This window comes from Carassius auratus, chromosome 45 (assembly GCF_003368295.1).
Source record: "Carassius auratus strain Wakin chromosome 45, ASM336829v1, whole genome shotgun sequence".
NCBI classification, from domain to species: domain Eukaryota; kingdom Metazoa; phylum Chordata; class Actinopteri; order Cypriniformes; family Cyprinidae; genus Carassius; species Carassius auratus.
Window position 1 is genome coordinate 11,391,941 of NC_039287.1, and position 22,408 is coordinate 11,414,348.

General features: G+C 37.5%; 4 protein-coding genes across 9 annotated transcripts in view; 2 read left to right on the forward strand and 2 right to left on the reverse strand.

Moving 5' to 3' along the window:
• LOC113063270 (trafficking protein particle complex subunit 8-like) overlaps positions 1-4,237 on the reverse strand; it is a 41,030-nt gene extending 36,793 nt beyond the window's left edge. For 4 of the 5 annotated variants that reach the window (XM_026233533.1, XM_026233532.1, XM_026233531.1 and 1 more), the window contains exons 1-2: positions 3,917-4,237; positions 566-760 (exon numbers count right to left, since the gene is read on the reverse strand). In XM_026233533.1, the coding sequence (XP_026089318.1) occupies positions 566-760; positions 3,917-4,073 (352 nt within the window). In that variant the 5' untranslated portion in view covers positions 4,074-4,237. Of the gene's footprint in view, positions 1-227; positions 378-565; positions 761-3,916 lie in introns of those variants that run through there. The other variant, XM_026233534.1, reaches the window with a different exon arrangement.
• A 459-nt stretch (positions 4,238-4,696) lies between these two features.
• Positions 4,697-8,555, forward strand: LOC113063278 (uncharacterized). The gene is made up of 8 exons (XM_026233549.1): positions 4,697-4,945; positions 5,550-5,652; positions 5,749-5,840; positions 5,916-6,221; positions 6,296-6,346; positions 7,195-7,303; positions 7,746-7,853; positions 7,965-8,555. The coding sequence occupies exons 1-8, from the start codon at positions 4,863-4,865 to the stop codon at positions 8,031-8,033; spliced, it is 921 nt and encodes a 306-aa protein (XP_026089334.1). The 5' UTR covers positions 4,697-4,862; the 3' UTR covers positions 8,034-8,555.
• Positions 8,556-9,991: 1,436 nt separating this feature from the next.
• mcm3l (MCM3 minichromosome maintenance deficient 3 (S. cerevisiae), like) lies at positions 9,992-16,061 on the reverse strand. The gene is made up of 17 exons (XM_026233545.1): positions 15,886-16,061; positions 15,661-15,773; positions 15,381-15,589; positions 15,055-15,185; positions 14,226-14,464; positions 14,042-14,150; positions 13,732-13,885; positions 12,909-13,040; positions 12,450-12,658; positions 12,191-12,365; positions 11,655-11,781; positions 11,387-11,537; positions 11,135-11,275; positions 10,958-11,049; positions 10,802-10,896; positions 10,550-10,625; positions 9,992-10,321 (listed from the first exon to the last, which is right to left on the reverse strand). Exons 1-17 carry the CDS (start codon positions 15,955-15,957, stop codon positions 10,123-10,125), a joined length of 2,424 nt encoding a protein of 807 aa, XP_026089330.1. The 5' UTR covers positions 15,958-16,061; the 3' UTR covers positions 9,992-10,122.
• A 1,386-nt stretch (positions 16,062-17,447) lies between these two features.
• Positions 17,448-21,332, forward strand: LOC113063280 (MARVEL domain-containing protein 3). Of its 2 annotated transcripts, none has more exons than XM_026233552.1 (4): positions 17,448-17,772; positions 18,245-18,431; positions 18,558-18,667; positions 19,675-21,332. In XM_026233552.1, the coding sequence occupies exons 2-4, from the start codon at positions 18,322-18,324 to the stop codon at positions 20,328-20,330; spliced, it is 876 nt and encodes a 291-aa protein (XP_026089337.1). In that variant the 5' UTR covers positions 17,448-17,772; positions 18,245-18,321; the 3' UTR covers positions 20,331-21,332. The 2 variants fall into 2 exon arrangements, with proteins under 2 accessions (XP_026089337.1, XP_026089338.1); XM_026233553.1 differs by having other exon boundaries at positions 18,320-18,431.
• Positions 21,333-22,408: the final 1,076 nt, after the last annotated feature.

Sequence of the window (22,408 nt, forward strand, 5' to 3'; positions counted from 1 at the left end):
AGGATGCTGCTGATGTAGACTGGTGTGTTAGTGTCTACGTCACAGGGATTTGTTGTTAGGCTCACCCAAGTGAAGGGTGTAGCAAAGAGACCACGTAGGGGAAGAAAGAGGGGAACACTTCACGCCCATTACTCAAAGGGTTAACAGCACAGCAGAGCACACGTGTGTGACCTGACACACACACACACACAAAAGGAAAGTGTGTGTATGAAGTGCAGATCTCTTACCAAGAATTAATCCACAGGAGAAGTTGGAGAATGAGGAAAGAAAATGTAAAAAAAAAAAAAAAAGATCAAAAACTATGTTAATAGATGTGTAATGCAAACCAAATCCTTTAATTTAATGGACAACTGCAACATTTGATTCTCACTTTTCCCCTCAAGGGCTCTGCTGCCCTCATCGGGTGCTGATATGAGAAACTACTTTGAAATTAGTCTCATTTATAAAAAAAAAAAAAAAAGTTGATATTTTGAGTGTATGCATCATTTTTATACTCATTTTCTAAGATGACCACACACACCCTGCAGAAGCTATGATTGTTATCATTTTCTATATTAGCACTAACCGCTTATGTTGAGGTCGTAGTCTCCCGCCGTGATGACGCTGGCGGGCGACCCTTCAGGCGGCTGGCAGACAGAAACCGTCTGGCTGAGGAGTCTGTGCAGCTCTGGGCTCTGTGGAGGCTGTGTGTTGATCCCAGTCACACTGATCCGGAGGCCCTTCACCACTACCACCTGGTTATTGGGATCACGCAGGTGACCTACAGTAAGGAAGAACAAAACTTATAGGTTAAGTGGCTGTTGTCAGATTCATAATAGTGCTACTAATTCTTCTTTTAGCTTAAGCTTTAGTTTTTCCTAAGCAATATACAGAATACAGAACCCAAGGCTGTTTCCATCTGGACCACAATTAATTAATTATTTGCAATTCATTCTCTTGTGGACAGCCCTCCAACAGAGTATTTGGGATTTATTAATGCTGTCTTTTACAATCTATTATGACTTCCAACTTGAAGATCAGAGGAAAAGACAAATATGCAATATGCATGGCCACCACCCAGCTCAAATATGTTGGCAGTGCCACCCCTCTACCAAACACTTCCCCATATACTCCTGTGGGTTTTCATTTCCCAATTCACATGACAAGCACAACATGAAGAATAAATTACAGTACACTCTCTTCATTTGGGTCGACCTAACTGTGTTTCCAGGATTTCTATAAAAAAAATCCACACACACACTGCAACACATAATATGAGAAGGCTGTGTCTATTGTGCTACAACAAAATGTGTACCGTGTTTTCCCACAACTGCATGATTCTTAAAAAGACCAATATTTTTTATAAATGCGTTATAGAGGGATTTCCTTCTGTGAATGTGATGTTGTAGCTCAGAAAGTGATTTATAGCAATTGAAGGAACAAAAACTGAAAACAAATGAAACAGTGCACAAAATCCATTTCTGTTGTTCCATAGTAAAATGGAACATGATTAGTATTTTTAATGCTTATAACTGGTTAATAATTGTTTGTAAAACCAACTAATTTTTCATTGCACATGCATTCAAGGCACACATTTTAACACTTTTCTCTTTCCCAGGAAATCAAACCCTTGACCTTGGAATTGCAAGTGTCATGATCTACTGATTGAGCTACATGTGTCCAGTGTTGACTGGGAAAAATTCTGCAGCAAGAAAGTGAATTGGTTTATTTTTTCATAAGTGGTTAAAATTTAGAAAGGATGCCAAAGAACACACACAAAAATACATTTTCTACCCATTTTGTTTTAAAACCCAGGGCCAATAGGAATATTTCATGATGTAAGGGGGATTGACATTTTTAATGAACCAATTAAAATGTTTTTAAGGTTAATAAATTAATACTATTATTCAGCAAAAACCCAATAAATGTATCAAAAGTGACAGCAAAAAGTGGACAAGTTTGCACAAATATATTAAGCAGTTTTCTGTAATATATTAAGCAACTGTTCTCAACACTGATAATAATAATAAATGTAAGTTAAGCACCAAGTCAGCATGTTAGAATGATTTATGAAGGATCATGCAACACTGAAGACTGAATAATAAAGACAAAAAAAGTAAATAAAACAGACCATGGGCGGCTGATTAACAGCACAGGCCCAACACAGACAGTCCAGCGGTAATCTAACCCTCACCGATGAGACATCTGATCTGTGCTGTGTCTGTCTGAGGCTCTGGACAATGAATGGTCAGGTGAGCGGAAATCAGATCAGATTTCACAAACAGAGAGATCAAATTCAGATGAAACCAGGTTGAAATCCTTCCTATCATTTCCCTGAGGATCAGAACTTGTTTATGGAATGGGCCAGAGGGCCTTACACGATCAAGTTTTGTGGCTCCAAAACTTATTGAGAGATGCCCCACGTTCCTTAACGCATACAGCATTTGCTGACCACTAGAACCCAGAGCCACTTGGTTCACATGGCATGAGATAACCACTAGGGACCCCAGGTCTCTTTGCACATCGAGCATACGGACCACTAGGGTCCCGGGCACTCAGAATGCAGTGAAAGAAAGGGCCTAAAAAACTATATTCCATGTTCGCAACCAAAACCTGATTTTGTTGCTTGAAAAAACGACAGTCAGCAGCGGCTGGGGGGCCTACAAAGACGTCTGCCCAGGGCCCTCACTGGACAAAGATTAGACCAGTGATCCTCAAATTCCTCCTGCAGAGTTTAGTTCCGACTCCAATTAAACACACCTGCCTGTGATTTTCTAATGATCCTGAAGACAATGATTAGCAAACTAATGGGTGTTTAATTAGGGTTAGAGCTAAACTTAGCAGGAAAGTGGATCTCGCGAGCCAGATTTGAGGATCACTGGATTAGACCATAAATATCTAATGAACTGCCAACCTACACTAGCATTTTGGGGTTTCTCAAAACATAGTGAGCTATTTAGACAGCATTTTATGGTGAATTAATAAAAATCAAGTTAGCGGTTTAGCTAACATTTTTGGGTGGTGCTTCTCAAAAGCTAGTTAGATACCTATATAGGCATCATTTTGCGGTGTGTTTCTCAAGACCTAGTTAGCGGTCAACCTAGACAGATTATTTTTGGGGCATGTCTTTCAAAACTATTATTAAGATGGTACTTTTGGGCGTGTAACTCAAAATGTATTGAGCTACTCGTCTAAACAGCATTTTTGGTCGTGTCTGAAAACCTAATGAGATGCCTACTTAGAAATCATTTTAAGTGTGCTTCAAATCTTAGTAAGATGGCAGTCCAGAAAGGATTTTTGGGAATGTCTGTCGAAACATAGAGAGCTGCCTATTTAGACAGCATTTTAGGGTGCATGATAAAAACCCAGTTAGTGGATGGATGCCTGCTGCACATTCATTGAAACAGCATTTTTTTGGGTAGTGTTTCTGAAAAGCTAATTAAATACCCATCTAGTCATCATTTTAGGGTGTGTTTCTCAAGATCTAGTTAGCTGTCAACCTAGAAAGAATTTACTTTTGTTTTGGGAGGGGGGCATGACTTTCTGTAGATTTAGATGGCACTTTTGGGCGTGTATCTCAAAATCTATTGAGCTGCCTGTCTAAACAGCATTTTTGGGGCGTGTAATAAAACCTAATGAGCTGCCTACCTAGCATCACAAGTGTGCTTTAAATCTTAGTAAGATGGCTTGCTAGAGAGCATTTTGGGGCATGTCTCTCGAAACCTATACTGAACTGTCTAGTTAAACTATATTTTCCCCGTCTGAACGTTTTAATGGCACCTAGACAGTTGTGGTCAATGTCTCCAGGTAGAAAGCTCACGAAGTTTTGAGACACAGCCCGTGTTTATGTGCAAGGGAGCGGTCTAACAACCGTCTTATCTAGTGATAATCGGTTGGGATGAGTGATCGGCGGTTATCTGATCAGCTGGCCTCTTACCATCGGACGTCAGGCGGCAGAAAGGCCGCAGCAGCTCGGGGAAGCTCAGGCTGTTTTTGCGGGTCACTCTCTCCGCATCCTCGCTGCACAGGACGGCCACCATCGGCACGAACGAGTCCTGGATGAACTCCTGCACTGACTGCACGCATTGAGCCATGAGCGCCCGCCTCCACTGGTCTTCACCGAGCTCAAAGGATCTGCTGTTGAGTTGAAAACAAACACCTTATTTACTGACAGCCGACGGCAGACATGTTGAAATCTAGTGCTGCCCTGCTGATCGATTTTGCCCGAGAAGCTTAGCGACGGTCAGGTGACTTTACTTCCGCAATGACATAAAAGCTCGGCGTCCTCCATAATAAAAGTCCGGTTGCCATAAATAACTTTTTACTTTCGGTACTAAAGATGGACAACGACAGACTGACACAAATATATAAACTGTGATGTTAATCAGTTTAATGGATTATATATTTGAATTACAGATTAAACCAAAAGTTACAGTTCTGTCCAAATAAAAAATTACTATTATTCTAAGACTAGGATTGCTTTAAAATTGTATAAAACTGTCTATTAAATGGCACAGTTAAAATTAAATTTTTAATCTAACTACATTGATATGCCAACAAAGCTAACTTCACCAAATCAATCAGTTCAATTTGTTGATTTCACACACACACACACACACACACACAAAATGTTCATGAACTGCATAGAAATATGTCAATTTCTGTCAATGTCCCCGAGTCACAACATTTAAGATTTGTTTACAAAATTAGTACCTGACAGGTTAAACCGGTTGGATATTTACCATAATGAAAAGAAAGCAGCTGAAGCAAACAGAATACACTCCCTCTTTGGCCATAAGGAAGTAAGACTCTATTAAACTGCGATCTGAAAGTGAGCATATCAGAAGAGTGACTGCCAGTAGACACACTAGACAGCAGACGATATGTCCGCCTCAGAGGAAGAGTGTCCTGTATGCAGGGAAAACATACAGAATCCTTCTCAGCCATCTCCATGCTGTGGAAAAGTGTAAGTGTGGCTCATATTTGACATAGATGGGTGATTTTGGTTACTTCATGTGGAAACTTTACAAACACGAAAAAAACTTGTGGATCAAACTCTGTGAGGCATTTACATAATTTAGCATGCTAATGTATGGTCTACAATTTTATACAGTAATGCCTTGTATAAAAAATTATATTTGTAATATATTTGTACATATAAGTGATTGTAAATCAAACTCATTCAATACATCTAAATTTCTCTAAAAGGTGCTTTTGTAGTTGGAAACAGCTTTTATGATGGACGTTTATGTAATTTGCTTTTTTTTAATCTACTATATATATATATATATATATATATATATATATATATATATATATATATATGTGTGTGTGTGTGTGTGTGTGTGTGCAATCTCTCCTTGTCCACAAGTGCGTATCATTTCTGATAAATAACCTGACCATTTTCTGGCAGCAAAAAGCGAAAGTATTTTATTAAAGGGAAATTCCATCACATGATAGGTTTACCAACATTACCTGCTTTGCCAGGCAATCTCTTATCTTCTTGTTGATGGTAGTTGATTATTTTATTGTCTCAACCAGACTCACCTTGTCTCTGTCTGTACTTGCAGAATTTGCCAGCAATGCCTCAGTCAATCTCTTCGATATAGGCTTCACTGTCCATACTGCAGAAGCTCAGTGAACAACCGTGATTCTGCCCGTAATCCATTGGTAGTAAGTAATTACCCTGCTAAAGTGTGTAATAAATATTGGTTTCTCTGTGAGTGGAGGTCATCAAGGACTGCATGCTTATGAATAATTTTGTCTTAGTCTCCCAGTAGGAGGAGTCATCGGCGCCAAATACTGCTGGGGGATAGTCAAGCATTTAATTCAAGAAGACCTGTTGGCTCAAACATACAGAAGTAAGTCTCAGACAAATGTCATTTTTATTGCATTTTTTTCTGTTAAATAAAGAATTCATCATTTCTTTTAAACAGTCTGCTCGGCCAGCTTCGAAATTCACAAGAGGCAAACATTGACTCTCAAGCCAGTCCACCCAATCAGGCTGCCCGGCCACCCGCCTCGCAAAATCAAGCACCTTTCCCTTTAATTTCCTCTGCACGGCCTGTTCCTACACCACGGATAAGAGCTCGACCTGCAAATTTAATCGCTGCCCGACAGCCTGCACCCATTAATGCTGCTCCTAATGGTTTTATTCAAGCTCCCTTGCCTCCTGCTACAGCTCCTTTGCTGCTAAACCCCGCCCCGTCCCAGGAAAATTTGCAAGCTGAGCTGGATGACTGGTAAGTCCCATCAAGAGGATAATTATTTTATTGACACTATGGTTTGGATAACTCATATTTAGTTTCATTTACAGGCCATGGCACACGGAGATCAGTCTAATGGCGATGAATCCACAACCTCAAGGGTGAGGACATTACTCACACTACACTGTCGCATCTGGAAAACGCCTTATAATTAACATGTTTGATTATTCCAGTAATTCAACAAATCCTAATCTTAAAACACACAATGACGGGGGTTTTCGATCTTTAGATCCTATGGATGCCTAAATAGGATCATCCTTATATAAGGGACTCTCATCCTAAAATTTAAAAGACAGCTATATATCAGCTATGTAATTTTTATAAAGATCCAATCGAAATAGTTATATACTTGTTCATTTTGATCATGTTTATTATTTATATATTTATTTATTTTAAAATAAATTTATTTATGTATTTATTTATTTTTATTCATTTGTTTATTTTAATTGTATTTTTATTATTCATTTATTTCTACATTTCTTAAACTGTTTTTCTCTAAAAAAATGTACCCTCGCTGCGTTCCTCTGGAAATCCCTTTTTTTAGATGACTGTACTTGGGAAACAGCTCGGAAAACCCCTTACTGTGCTAAAAGTGAAAATGAAAATGAAAATGAAAGGATTCTTCTACATCTCTTGCTAAGTTGGTGCTTACAACCCTTATTTACCACATTACCACAAACGTTCAAAATGTATTGTGCATTCCCATGACATAATGCGCCGTTACACAATCCTAAAATTGGATTATTTCAAAATTGCATGTATTTATTTGGGCTTATCATTTTAGAAAGATCATCAGTCAGATCATTATTCAAAATAAATGTATTTTATTAGCATCTATGGTTCAATGAAGAAGCTTTAACACTGCATTGCACTAAAGGTTCTCTATAGTGGAAATAGTGTACTTATAGTGGAATTATTTTCCTGATTTTATTTTATTTTTTCTTTTCAGTTTAACTGTGAGGACTTTTGTCTGTCCGTACTGCCAGGATGATGGACTTGATGAACTCGATCTACGTGATCACTGCAATGAACACCATGCCAATGACAGCAGACATGTGGTCAGTCACCATTCATGTAGTAATTCTAATATCCAATCATGTCTTGAATGCATGCATGCATTTGAAACATTAATTAGTTCTTTTAAATTATATTTAAAGCTAAAGTTAGTAATTATTATACCTTTATCATCAACAAGCTAAATGTATAAACTGTTTCAACAATTTTAAAACTTATTGGTCTGAATAAACAGATTGCCCCACCACAAACTCACACTATTGGTTGAACCAAGGTGGAAAAGTCGGGCTGGTTGTGATGCTCATACATACACTGCAATGTTTTGATAGCTCTTAAAGTCACAGTGCTACACTTTTCAGGGGGAATCAACCTATAAATTGCTTACTTATATTTTTAACATTCCCATATTACACACAGTATTGCTGACTGTTATAGTAGAAGCAGAGAAATGCTCAAGTTTATTGTGTGCCCTCTGGCGCCCTCTAGGTGTGTCCAGTGTGTGTGCAGACGCCCCACGGTGATCCACAGTACTACAGCCGCAATTTCATTGGCCACCTCAACCTGCGCCACTGCTACTACCTAGATGATATGACTGTAAGTCATGTACATGAACACTAATCAAATATTTTTTCCATAACAAATGTGTATACACACACACACACGTGTCAGTGTTTAAGTGTAATTCTTTATTTCTCTGATCCACAGAACCTCAACCAGACGGATGAGATGAACATTCAGTGTGCAATTCTAGCATCATATAAGGAAAATATTTAGTCATCATTTTCAGAAACATGACAACACAGTTTTTTTAAACATCATTAAAACTGCGAAACTGTAAAATCATAAAAATATATGGTATATCAAATATGTGATACATGTAATGTGAAACATGATACTGTGTGTGGTCGGAAATATTTTGATTGAACAGAACATTATTGTGATTAAGGGGTATTTTACGAAGTAATGTGTTGTCATATTCTATCTGATGCATCTCAGGTATTGTTCGTGGTTTTAAAATTACTAGTAATGATTAACCTGCCCAAAACATTTTGCACATTTAAGCTTTCCTTGCACTTTCTTTTCAGATACAAGATTTATGTAACATACACGTACGTTTGTGATATTGTTTGTGGGATTTACTTTGTAGGAAAATGTATCAATGAATTATTCAAGTGACACCAGGCTCTGTTAATGTATTTATGCTGCACCCCAATGTAAAAAAAAAATATATCACAGTCTGTAGAAAATATATGCAATTAAAGAAATAGTTAACCCAAAAAAATGTACATTTACTGACCCTCAGGCCAAGATGGAGTTTTTTCTTCTTCATCAGAACCAGTCCTCTGCAGTGAATGGGTGCCGTCAGAATGAGAGTCCAAACAGCTGACTAAAAAATGACAATAATCCACACGACTGCGGTCCATAGATTAACCTTTTGTACGAGAAGTTGTGTGTTTGTAAGAAACAAATCCATCAAGACATTTTGGGTGAACTGCCTTTTAGCCTAATCATCATAAATAAGTACTTTAATAATGTCTAATAATACCTCATTAACCATTAGTGTTATATATATTTCCCTTTCCGGTACAGACTCTTATCATTGCAGACTAAGCTCTTTTGTTCTTTATATTGGTGAGTACACAATGCACTGATGTTCAGAAGAGAACAGCTCAGAGTTAAGTCGTCTCATGGCGTCTCTTCATACGTTGCTGATTCTGTGCGTAATGCGTATGTGCCATAGCCCTGTGTTTTTATAAATGTAGAATTCAGATGTCGTAGAAACAACAATTTTGTGCTCATGTGTTATTAATATTGTGCTAAACAAAAGCAAATAATCATATTTTAAATCAATGAACTTGTTTAAGACTGAAAGAGTTTGATGATGAAAACGTTTGGGGTTATTTCAGTTAATATCAAAGCTTGCACTGTAATGGTTTATGTAAATGGGGGCCTTTACTACTTATCCCTCAAATGTTGTGTTTTCAAAACCAACATCTTTACTCACAGGTGAATCATAACAATCAATTAATTAACAATTAATAACACAATGTATTTACCTTTTTTCTTTTCTTGTAGGCAGTACAGAAATAGATTTGGATAATGGAAATTCACAAATTTGACTATTATTATTTTTTTCCAAGGTAATTTAACATACGTTTAGTGTTTTGAATGCATATAAGATTTAATTTTTTTTATTTTTAGATTTGTTAAATATTGCAAAAATGGGTCATCACAGTGTGTTAGACCAAAGACTCTCTTAAATGGGACTGTGTCACATGGAAGACCATTTGTTTAATTTTGTCTGCTCATTGTTGTATCACCATGGGGTAAAAAGTTGAATAATTTATAGTCCATAATCCTGCATTGATAACTCTTTTATGGTGGCACTTTGGTCTTCATGATAAACACAATTTACCGATACTACAAGGAAATATTCTTTGACCTTCTCAGACATTTCTTTTCAATGATTGCTATATGACACGCAAAATGATATTTAAACTCCATTATAAGGTCCAAAGAGGATGCAAGAAGACCGGCTTAAGGGCCTATTATCTAATAAAGTTTATACTTCTACAGAGGTTGGATTGTTCATGCATTTCAGGACAGCCATAGGTAGGCTACCCAAGGTGACCCAAGCATTTCTCATATTCTTTGCATCCTTAAGATAAATTGCTTCTTGTATTCGTCATTTAAAAGGAATGAATGCATGTAAAAAATTAAATGCACTTGATCAAAGTACGTACTCAACCAATAATGCTCACAGTTTATTAGTGGTTTGTTATGGTCTGTAACCGTGTTGACAATTGCAATGCAATTTACATTTCTGAATCTGCAAAAGATGCAGCTCTCCATTGGCACGGCTTTAGATGAGAAACACCACATTCTCTGAAACCATGACCTGGTTGTCATCCTGCATGCGCTCCAGCAGAAGGTCAATCTCGTTCTGGTCAAACTCCTCGTCCTGGCCTTTGTTAATGTGAGTCAGAAGATCAGGCACCGCCACAGACTGAGACCGCGTCACCTTAAAGGCCTTCAGCAGAGCCGCCTTGAAGACTTTTAATCTAAAAATGTCAAGGCAAAAGGGTCACACTGTTAAAAAAAAAATATCAGTCTTCATATCTACGCTGCAGTTAGCCTGTTGAATTGACTCAAAAAAGAAGAAACATGACAGTTTCCAGACCAGTCCATCATTATACCACGACATCTAAGCAAGTAATAGAGGAACAATGCAGAAAAATTCACAGTATTAGCGAAGGCAATAAAAAGAAGAGGAAAATGAGCAGTTGTACCTGTCCTGACTGATGTCAGCCTTCTTCCTTTGACTGCTTCTCTGAGACGCTGGCCTGCTCTTCTGACTTGGCTGAGCTTATGACAAATTTGAGACATTAGATTTATAAAAGGACACTGAATATATAAGATATTACGTTTGAAATTTAGAGAAAACTACCATTTTGGTTAAATATACATTCAAGTAGCAGTGGAAAACAACCTGCACTGATGAAGCACAGCTCAAGGAGAGCTCAAAGTGAAAGTTGACATACTGTTTTCATCTTCTGTGAAATCGTAAGGGTCCGAGTCCTCTCCATCTTGAGTCATTTCCACATCATCAACATCTTTAGAGATGCGAGAACGCTTCCTGCAGACAGAGTCAGCTCAGGCCAGTCACTTTAAACACTTAACCTCACTTTCACACTCACCTTAGGTTCCTTTGGCTCTCTGTATCTTGGCTCTGAGAGACGTCCATCTCAGAGTCCTCAGGCACCTTCCTCTTCTTCTGCTTCTCCAGAATCTACAAAGTCATGACAAATTACATTAGACACAAATGACAACGTACAGTATAGCAGTCTCGGTTCTGGATGTGAACGACTGCATGCCTTTTTGAAATAAGCAAACTGCATGAGTTCAAGAGCAGCTTCTGCATCTCCCAGATCGATGGTTTTACTCATGCGGGCCTTGGCGTGAGCTGTAGACAATCGAATCATGGTCTCCAGAGCTCGAGCGGTCACAGGCATCGTCTGTGGGAAGGGATTCAGTCAGCCGATGTCAAACCAAGCAATTCAAGAGTAACAATAACATGAAAAGCACCAAAGTACAAACATTATAAGCTTTAAATGTGCTCTACACACCCTGGCGGAGTCACTGTTGACTTGGTCATGGCTCCGGAGTCTGGAATACTCCTCTGCTATGTAGTCTGATGCCTCCTGTGTCAGGACCGGCTTCACTTGCTTAGCGACGTGGATGTATTTCCTGATGAACTCCATGGTAACAATCTTCTCCCTTTAAAGGGTAAATCACAGAAACCCAATGAATTATGGTAGGCTGGCCTCTAAACTAATTCTATAAAAAGGAAACCGAGATTGGATTTTAAATCAAATTCAAATATCAAATGCATACTTTTTCTTCCTGTGGCCATGCAGGACATTGTCTTTTTTCTCATAGATCTGCAGCTCCTGCTCGGCGGCTTCTGTGATGTTCGGGTCCTCAGTGGCAAACACATCCACTGTACTCCCCAGTGACATTGCTGTTGAACAGCATTAATTTTAAACCTTTTAGTCATTTTTGATCAATTCAGTGTGTTCTTGTTGAATAAAAGTACTGATTTCTTTTAAACCGTAGAGTAAAAAAAAGCAGTAAAAATAAGCATTAAAAGAGACTTATCAATCTATATATGCATAAACACACATAAAAATGCATAGTTGAATGTGAAATAAGAATTGCTGTATATACTACTATCTCACTTCAGTAACATAACTGACAGTAATCAATTAGTGTATGAAGCACAAGTATTCAGTCCAACTTCTTAGCCAGTTAACACTCCACAAGTTATTTCGCTGAAAATAATCTACCACCTAAAACAAAGTTGATCAATGACCTCCTGTACAAACATCTCCAGTGCAGATCGTGCTTTTACCAGCAGATGTCGGCCTCACCTGTTCCCTCCGGCTCTCCCGGTGCTCTGTAGCGATGCATCCGCAGCACATGCTCCGAGATCTCCCGATCGCTGTCTGGATCCATCTGATCCAGAACTATGAAGAGCAGATCAAATCGGGAAAGCAAGGAATCCTGGAGCCCAATGTTCTCCATTGGGGTCTTATACTGGTCATACTTTAAGAAAACCGTAGGATTGATAAAAACCAAAACAAGCCAATTAGCTCAATTTTGTTAACCAAGCCAAAAGTGAATATTTACCCGTCCATACACTGGGTTGGCAGCAGCTAACACACTGCAGCGAGCATTAAGCCGTGCCTGAATCCCAGCTTTGGAAATGGTGACCCTACCCTGCTCCATCACCTCATGGATGGCTGTTCGGTCCATGTCAGACATCTTATCAAATTCATCAATGCACACCACACCTCTGTCAGCGAGCACCATGGCTCCTGCCTCCAGGCGTCGCTCACCTGGATTTGCCAATTAATAGTTTACAGCTATCAGCTGTCATCTCACCATGCTAAATTTTATTTGACATTTTCAGATTATAATTTGTTTTACATATAAACTATTCTGTAAAATATTTTGAGATTTGTTACGTTTTGTAGCAGGAATAGAAAATAACTGCCCTGGGGCATTTCCAGCATAGACACTTGAGTGAAATGAAATGACTTTTCATACATTTTTGGGTGTATACTTGTCATCTGAGCTAAGGATTACCTGTCTCCTGATCAGTCGTGACTGCAGCGGTCAGACCAACCCCAGATGAGCCTCGTCCAGTGGTGGGAATTGCTCTTGGTGCCGTGAACAAAACATACCGAAGCAACTGAGACTTCGCTACTGAAGGATCACCTGAAATAAAACGACAAACACTGCACAATGGGCACAGAAATGACTTCAATTAAGATTAGATCTGCATGAATGAATTACATTTTAAATATGTGAGAAAGACTGATAGAAACCATATATATATATATAAAAATTAACGAGTAGATACAGGATTTCTATAATTTATAGAAACAGGAGTTCAATTTATATAACTGCACCGATAAAACTGAAATAAAATTGTATTTATATAAAGATCACATAAATTAATATTTTGATGAAACAATTTAGATTACGTTTACACACTTTTTAATAATCTAGCATTAACTGATTTTTATATAAATGTTTTATGGGCTCTTTTTTAATTTTCAGGTTTCTCACAAGCTGAAGACACTATAGAAGAAAACTTATGCTTAACAGGAGACTACATCAAATAAAAGTGGACTTTTTTTTTAGCATTCCCATTTGCTCAAAATGCTCCATGATGGAACTATTTTGGATGCATAAAGCATTTTTTTTAATAAATAAAAGAAACCCCAGAACACATCTTTTACAGGATTTACAATGAGGAAACCTCAGATTCGGTGGATAAAATTTCTATGAATGCATATCAACTAAAACTGCGCCACAAAAACACTTTATTAATAAAGACCAAACTTAAAATTATTTAGTTTTGTAAAAATCTAGGAATTCTAAACAGGACACGTTGACACCTTACCTATGAGCAGAATATTTATGTCTCCTCGGATGCGGGTTCCATTCTCCAGGTTGGTCTCATTGCCTCCCAACAGCAGACACAGAATGGCCTTCTTTATGTACTCATGGCCATGGATACTGGGAGCCAAAGACTGGCTCAGTTGCTCAAAGACATCCTGAATACCAATAATAAATACCAATACACTTACCTTACATAGCAAAGATTAAACCGATCAGAACTGTATTTCCCAAAAGCATCAGAATAGAAACCATTGGCACCAGCTTATCATGAAAAGAATTTTTCAGTTAACAGTGTCTGTGCCTCTTCTTACTTTAGAATGAGCTTTGCAAAACTTCTTTATCTTGGAAACATCGTCTGCAGAAAACGTCGGCACAATCTCCTTACTCATAAGCTTCACATTGTTAGCCAACAGGATTGTTCTGCAAAATCACAAAGTTCACCCGAGGATATGAAATCCCAGTCCTGATGTCAGGAAAGGGCTCAGATATACACACCTGAAGGTCCCAGAGGTGAAACCACCCTGTTTCGCAGGCAAGCAACGGTAGACCCCCACAATCTGCACACGGTCACCTGGTTTCACCCGGTCGACAAGGTCATCATTCGCAATGATGTCAACGGAACGTGGCAGCTGTCCAGCAGGGGCTTTCTCAGGCATCTCCTGAAGGGTCAGTGTCTGGTGGTCCTTATAGCAGCACAACCCAAACTCGGTCTCCAGAGGATTGTTTTCTTCATCCTACACGTGCAAATTTGAGATTTCTTAATATTCTTAATCCTGAATCAGTGGTTAACATTGTATGGTTATTGGGATTTTTCCAAAAAGAACATTCTCCTGGATCAACATCCCAGTTTCTGCGATAGGAGTGTTACAGGACCAGAAAAAGAGAATGATCTGGGAACATCCATCATCATACACAAAAATAAATAAATATATATTTTATTATATATAAATAAATTATATAGTTTATATAATAAACTATACGTGTACTAATAAATCAAGCAAATTAATTGGTTCGACAAATAAAAAAAAAGGTTTAATAAAGTGCATAAATATAACTGCAAATAGTTCAATTAACAATTTTTTTTTTAAGTTGGTGAATAATTCAAAAGTTTAAATGAATACATTAAATAGTTGCATACTACATCTATGCAACTAATGCATTCATTTAAACTGCTGAAAAATTACTAAAGAAAATTGAAAATAAAAAAAGATTAATTGTAAAAAATGTAATTGGTAAATAACATTTTACACACATTACATTTTATAAATAGTTTAACAAAAAAATAAAAACATTAAATAGATGACCCATACAGAATATAACTCACTTTTGTTGGGTAGATGGCACTGGAAGGGAAAGCATCCAGTGAGGTAAGATCAGTGTATTTTCGTTCCAGGGTTTTCTTGGTGGCTGGACAATAGTGGACACTACGCATAATTTTGGGCCTGACCAAGGAACCTACGGATCACATTAAAATTACAAGTTAGAAAAGACAAAAATGACTGACCTAAACGCAAAAAAAATAAAAAAAAATAAATAAAAAATCAGTGCCTGAAGTTCTGAACAAAAGGGAATTATTTTTAACTATGGCATGTGAAATTACAAGCATTAAACCGTTATAATCATTTGTAAAATTAAGTAAATCCTACTCACATTTGGTCACAATGCCTTCCACACACACAAGGCTTCCCAGAAAGCGTGCACTGAGAGTACGTGGAGAGACATGCTTGTTCCCAAAGCTGCCCTCAAACCCAACATGAAACTCTTCAAACTGTTTGGCGTAAGTGGCGTCTATTGAAGCCACAAGATCTTTCAGGGCTTTTTGGAACGCCACCAGCTCAGCAAAGGCATTGATCAGTAATCTATTGACAAGAGCCCATTAATCAGATGAGCTCCAAGGACAAACTAATGGACAAATAAATAAAATACTTACTCTTTAGCTCTTTTTTCATTTTTTCTTCTCAGGTCATTAATGTTTACAACGAGACGACACTGGCCATCAGACACCATACTCCTAACCTTCTCATGATAAATGCCCTGGTCTTGCTGTAAAATGACAAATAGATATACGACACTGAATATGATGGAGATCGCAAAGATGTTTACACATGATCCACATCAAGTCAAAAACAGAAAGACAAAGAATAAAAGAGATCACATCATCATCCAGAAAGTCCAGGTACTCCCTCTGAGACTCTCTCAGCTCAAGATCCTCAAACCCACTGTCCATTTCCACTAGAGCCGGGTCAGCATGGGCTCTGCTATAAAACACAAAATGAAATAATCAGCAGTTTAACTTTGATAATCAAAAACACAAACATGAATGACAACCAAATGTATGTCTTTGGAAACCAGGTGGACACACGCCTACAAATCAATTATGTTAATTAGGTTAATTGGAGCCTGTGGTTACCTGTTATACAACCTGAGACCTGCACCCAGTGTAACTGTTGAACATAAGATGAATTTGATGAAAGTGTGTACTCTTCCTCAGCTCAATAACCACAAGCTATCTATCTCCTTAAAGTGCACAGCTTGCTTGAACCAAAAGGACAATGGAAGAGAGGAATGTGGCCCTTGTAAAATGTCACTTGCAGTATCTTTTTCTAATGCAAAACTCCCACAGTATTAATTTATTCGTTTCTATTGTATTTGACAAAGCCAGTGAAAAGAGACATCTGATACATTTACAAGCTTTTATAATAGGAATAAAGACGCTACAGTGTCTTCGTCTGACAATGATTTATTCAGTGAACTAGAGTTTATTTCTTGCGGGATCTTTAACAGTTGACCCATGTAGTTGCATAGTCCGCATATAAATTACCTAATTGTCTTTTATTACCACATTCCAGGGTAGGAGCCTCAGGCGACAGGCCATTTCAAGAGATTTAGTGTTTTGAACGAATCTTTTAAGTAGATGAATCTTCTTTTGTTCAGTTCACACACGAGCAAATAGCATTGAGGGAGCTGGATTAAACATCTCCATGTACAAGTATCTTGAGTGGTTTGCGTTTTATGATTTGTAGGCCTAAACTAGTATATTGTCGAAATTTTCATTTCATAATTATTGGTTCGCCGCTAGTTCGTGTGTCTAATTATTTTCATGGATCAGTTTTATAATTGATGCACATTTTTTATTATTTCAGTGTATTTTAACACTTACACGTGCATAATATAAAAATCAGAATGAAATGTAGCTTGTAGGCCTAATTAGCTTAGTTTGCCAAACCCTGCCCAATAACTAAATGCACTTTTACAAAACTTTCACAATTAATGGTGTTTAATTATTTGGAGATTATATATATATATATATATATATATATATATATATATATATATATATATATATATATATATATATATATATATATTAAATTCGTTACTGCATTACACAGTTTTGACTAGCAGGTGTCGCCAGCCTGTGATGTTGTAGTAGACTTGTTTTTTATTCGGTCTATGGATGTTAGGAACGATTCAGAGTTTCGATTCTTCCCATGACTTCTTCCTCAGTACTTAATTTTTCACTTTACTTGTTTCGGTTGACTGTGTTTTTGTTTTTCTAATTAATAATTTGTGTCAATGATACAATAAGAAAAATACACGTTTCGCTATCTACTGGCGTAAGGTAAGGAAGTAATCATGCAGAGATTCACTGAACAAATCAGATAATGAATCTTTCTAGTGAACTGATTCAAAAGAAGAGAGTCTCTGGAACGAATCAAACACCATACTCTCCTCAATGACGTAGGTTTAGAGCCAAAACAGAGCAGCTTGTGTTGCAGACACAGATCAGTGATCTCAGACAGCAGTCTGCCTTGACCCTTGCCATCGTTATAACGGATTGAGTCGTACAGTACAGCGCATAAGCAACCGTGCAAATATCGAATAACGCGTCTCTGTCACCTACTTCTCACCTGTCTCCAACCCCACCTGTAATTATCGCGAGATCTCACTGACGGGGTTCGGTCAAAGTCTCGTGTCAGCGGAGAAAGTGACGTTTTGATCTGGAAAACCAAAACAAATGTGATCGACGCCCTTTAAGCAGGTAAGTTGTGTGTGTTTCTAAAAGTTATTTGATATGTGTTAAGAAAGGAAAAAGTTAACCTAACGTTAAATGTTCTTGCTGATTCTGAAGTCAACTGAAACAGGAGACAAGTGAAACTCCTTTAACGTTAAGTTACCGAAACTGAGGAGCAGGTTGATTTACATAAAGGAAGGAAGAGAGAAATCTTTAGGTAGAAGAACGGTTGGGATTATGATATAATTTATAGGTTTGCATTTACAGTCTACCTTACTGAAAAATAATGAATCCTAATGTATTGTTAATGATAAAAAGTAATATAAGATTCTTTAAAAAAACAAGAGTCCATCGACCCCTGAGTATTAGGAGTTACAGAGAAATCAAACTTATAGGCTATACAAACCTGTATAGACGTTTTATGAACATAAAAACGTTTGTATGGTAATACATTTTTTTTTTCATCCTTTTTATATTGGGGTCTCTGGGTCACCTCTAGGGTCCCTGGTTCTGTAAAATGTGAAATCTTCTGGCATGTAAGCACATAACACCAAAGCTTCTTTCCCTGATGAAGCTATGAGCCAGCCTTCCAGAAACCATCGTCCGCAGAGAGAGAGAAACGGAGGACAGCATAGTGAGAGGCGAGACCGAGAGCCCCGCAGCCGACGGGACAGTCCCAGTGACCGGTGGGGCCACATACTACTTCATACACAGAGGAAATCTTTGCTTTGAAGGCTATGGTTTGCTAACTGTGCACTATTACAAATGATTGTAATATTATTTTAATTATTTTATAATTGCATCTGACCTAGGTCATCTGGCCAGCCCTCTTATAACCCCAGAGGTTCTCAGAGACATGTGAGGAGCGATCCTCAAGAGGAGCGCCGGGAGTCAAAGTGCTCTCACATCTGTTCCAGGAGAGGTAGGCAATCACAGACACACATAACTGTGGATGGGAGGCGAACGTTGGACTGAAAGAGAAACCTTGTAGGGACTATGTTGGAAGTATGTATCCAAACAACTAAAATGTCTGGAATCAGTTTCGGGTAGTTCTCTGAATTTGGGTGTCAGTACTGAGAACATGTTTATTTTTTTTTTAAACTTCAAACATGACCTCACACAGGTCTGGTTTCAGCCTAGCTCAAGTCACACCTTCTGACATGACACAATGTATATTTACCCCTCTTCCTCCTTTCTCCTGGTCTAACTGGTTTAGCTTTTTTAAGCTTGCTGTTGTGTTAGCGGGTGACCTATATTTGCATGCTTGTATAAAGAGAAGTTATCTCATAAAATGATGCACATACATGACAGTTTGTTTCTGACACACATAAAAAGTGCTGATTTGTACACAAGAACATTTTAATTCAAGGTCACTTACAGATATATTGTCTTTTAAACTAGGGTCCATGGACCCTCAGGGAGGAGTAAAGGGGTGGTTCGACTTAAGTCCACCCATTTTCCAGCACAATATTCGAAGGCTGTATAACGGTTTCTTGTTTTCAAACTGTTTTATTAACAGACTCTAGAGTGTTTGTATATTAAATTGATAAAAATAAGATTCATTTTGAGATTCTATAAGGTTTAAGATTGTGTATGTACTTCAGTTAAAAAAACAACAAAACAATTTAGATTTTATTAAAAAAATAATACATTATAGTATTATATAGTTATTAAATTTTGTGAAATAAATTTGAGATTCTTTCTTTTGAGTAAAATATAAATACAATTTTGCAACAACAACAACAACAAAATCTAATTCCTTGTAATTTTACATGATAGAGTAGATTTACTTATGTTGCATCTTTTTTTCATAAAAGGTCCCTCACAAGATGATCATCATATTTGGGAGATTTAGACGTTAAAAAGTTCCTGCTCTAAACATGATCACAGTTTCTTATGTGGTTGCATGTGTTTCTGTGTTTGTTTCAGGTATTGTGTTGATATGTGCCGTGCTGACCAATGCGCTGGTGCTCATATGCGTGGTGGCTGCTCACATGTCACAGATGGGCATGTCTGCGATGGGCATGGGCGGAGGGAGCTTCATTGATGCCATGATTCCTTTTGAGGGGGTGGAGCTGAAGCAGGTGCGTGAGCTTGACATGCAGTTCGGACAGATGAGAGCACCAGGAGTCTATGGAGGTGTGGCCTTCTGCCTCACTTTTGGTGCACTTACACTCCTGTTTGTAGTGTCCAGCAGCAAACCCCCCCACATGCTTCCAAGGAAGCTCCTGATTGGACAGTTTGCCTTCCAGATCATTGGTGCAGTGGGTTACGTGGTTGCTGTAGGTTTGTACCTACACTTCGTGATCTCCGTGAACTCAACGGATGTGTGCGCCCGGCGTGAACGACTGTATGCTCGTAACGGATATACCTGGATGAACTGTAGCGTAGGTGGGGGGGATGCAGCTGTTGCGCTGTTTGGAATCATAACTGCAATTCTGTATGCTGCCGGGACCTTTTTAACGGGACAAACAATCCAGGATGTCAGACGTTACTTGAAGGAGCGTGACCGCTATGAAGCCGAACGCAGAGAACAACCCAGAAGTCCTCTGAAAACACCTCCTCATCCTGACACTTACGTCTGAGTTGTGCAGCAAACTCGTAACCCTCTGGAATGGATGTATATAAACTGGCTTTCTTTATTTTTTTAAACAATTTTGACTGTGAGAAACCTGTTTTTAGAATTTGTATGCATATTATAGTCTCAGGCTTTTTAATTATGACATTTTTCAACTAATAACCAGTGAATAAATATTGTATAAAGGTTTTTTTTGTTTGTTTTTTTTATGGAAAAAAAAGTGCAATAGAGTGCTGCAGCTTTGACGGCAAAACTCAGAAGACTAATTGGCCATGGCTCCGCTTAAGATTTTCCTATGGATTTTAAAATGGGGTTTTTCAGATCATGAGTAAACTAAGGGCTGTGGTAAACATCACTTGGTGCACTTTTGGTACAACTTGGCGTTTTGCTCTACAGTGTAAATCACACACACTCAAAAATGTTCTGTTGTAGTTACTTACTCAGGGTATTTCTGGGTACTGAAAAGCCCTAAATTTCCCTTCCACAAATTCAGGCCTTAAACGTTTTATAATGGGCTTATGGCATTAAATGTTGCATGCACTGCATCTTTGTTCCGTCTTATTTTCCGTTTCAAACATCTAAACAATTTACTTGAGATGCAAATTAAGATATGAGTGTTTTTTAAAAGAGTAAGAGAGTTTATTAAAACATCTGTAAATGAAAACTTGCTTCCCCTTTTAATCCAGTTGATCTCTCTGAGCCCACTGGCAGATGTTTGTCTTTCCCCAGTGATCATAAATTCATTTCATTTTGATGAATTTCCCAGTAAACAGGACGTCTTATCAAAACAAGACAATAAATACTGAGGAGCACCACTTTTTGTGCAGTGTGATCAGAAGGTACGGTAAAGTGCTGGTAAATATTAATGTGCTGTGTTCCCCTTTATTGTATTCCTTAGATTTTCTTTGATATTTCAAAGTCTTAAATTTACCTTCATGAACTTGTAGAAACCATGATATTACAAACATACTGTACATTTTTGAAAAATGAAAGGGGTCATCGGATGCCCTTTTCCCAAGTTGCTATGATTCTTTGGGGTCTTAATGAAAAGTCTGTAACATAGTTTGGTTAAAATTTCTCACTGGTAGTGTAAAACAACACCCTTTTCCCCTGTCAAAAACAGCTCTTTTCAGAGCATGCCGTTTTGTAGCCATTTTAGTAGAATTTTTTTTATTTATTATTTGTATTATTAAACGGTGGTTGTAGAAACACTGTCAACACACATTTCCATTTAAACAACTTGTAAAAGTGCATGTAGCATCCAAAGACCCCTTCAACATAACTAATTCAGATTCTGCGATTACAGTATAGATATGTGCAATTTACATTATAGATCAAAACATGAAAGTTTTGTTAATTTATATTTACCAAAAACCTTATTTTACTCATAAATTGAAATATCCCATTATATATATATATATATATATATATATATATATATATATATATATATATATAACCTTTCTGTATGGAACCCATGGTCAGTTAGTCTTTTGGTTTTCGACATCATTGTTTTGAATATTTAGTTATGCAGAAAATTTAGTTTACACAAGATAGTTCAGACAATAACACAGATTTTTAGATTTTTGATTTTAATTCTTTTTGGTCCAAATATGGTCAATTAAATGATATGATTACCAGCAGTCTTTAAAATATCTCCTTTGGCATTCTGCAAAAGAAAGTAAGTCATACAGGTTTGAAATGACATGAGAGCGAGTAAATAATGTAAAAAATTTTTTATATATATATATATATATATATATATATATATATATATATATATATATATATATATATATAATATAATATAATATAAATATATTTATATATATATGGATGAGCCTGTTCTGTTTTTCTATTACTGATTGTCCAGTAGGGGGCAGCAGACACACATGCACGTTTGGCCCCTCAGTCTGACCTCACATTTACTATGATGTATGACCTTAAATAACCTTATTGCTGAATGTGACTTGCATTGCTCAAGCAAACCTATTATGTAATCTTTTTCTAGAAATTATTAAAAAGGAACGAACCATACATTTATGTTTCATATTCCATGTTTGGTGAAGCTTCAGCTTCCACACT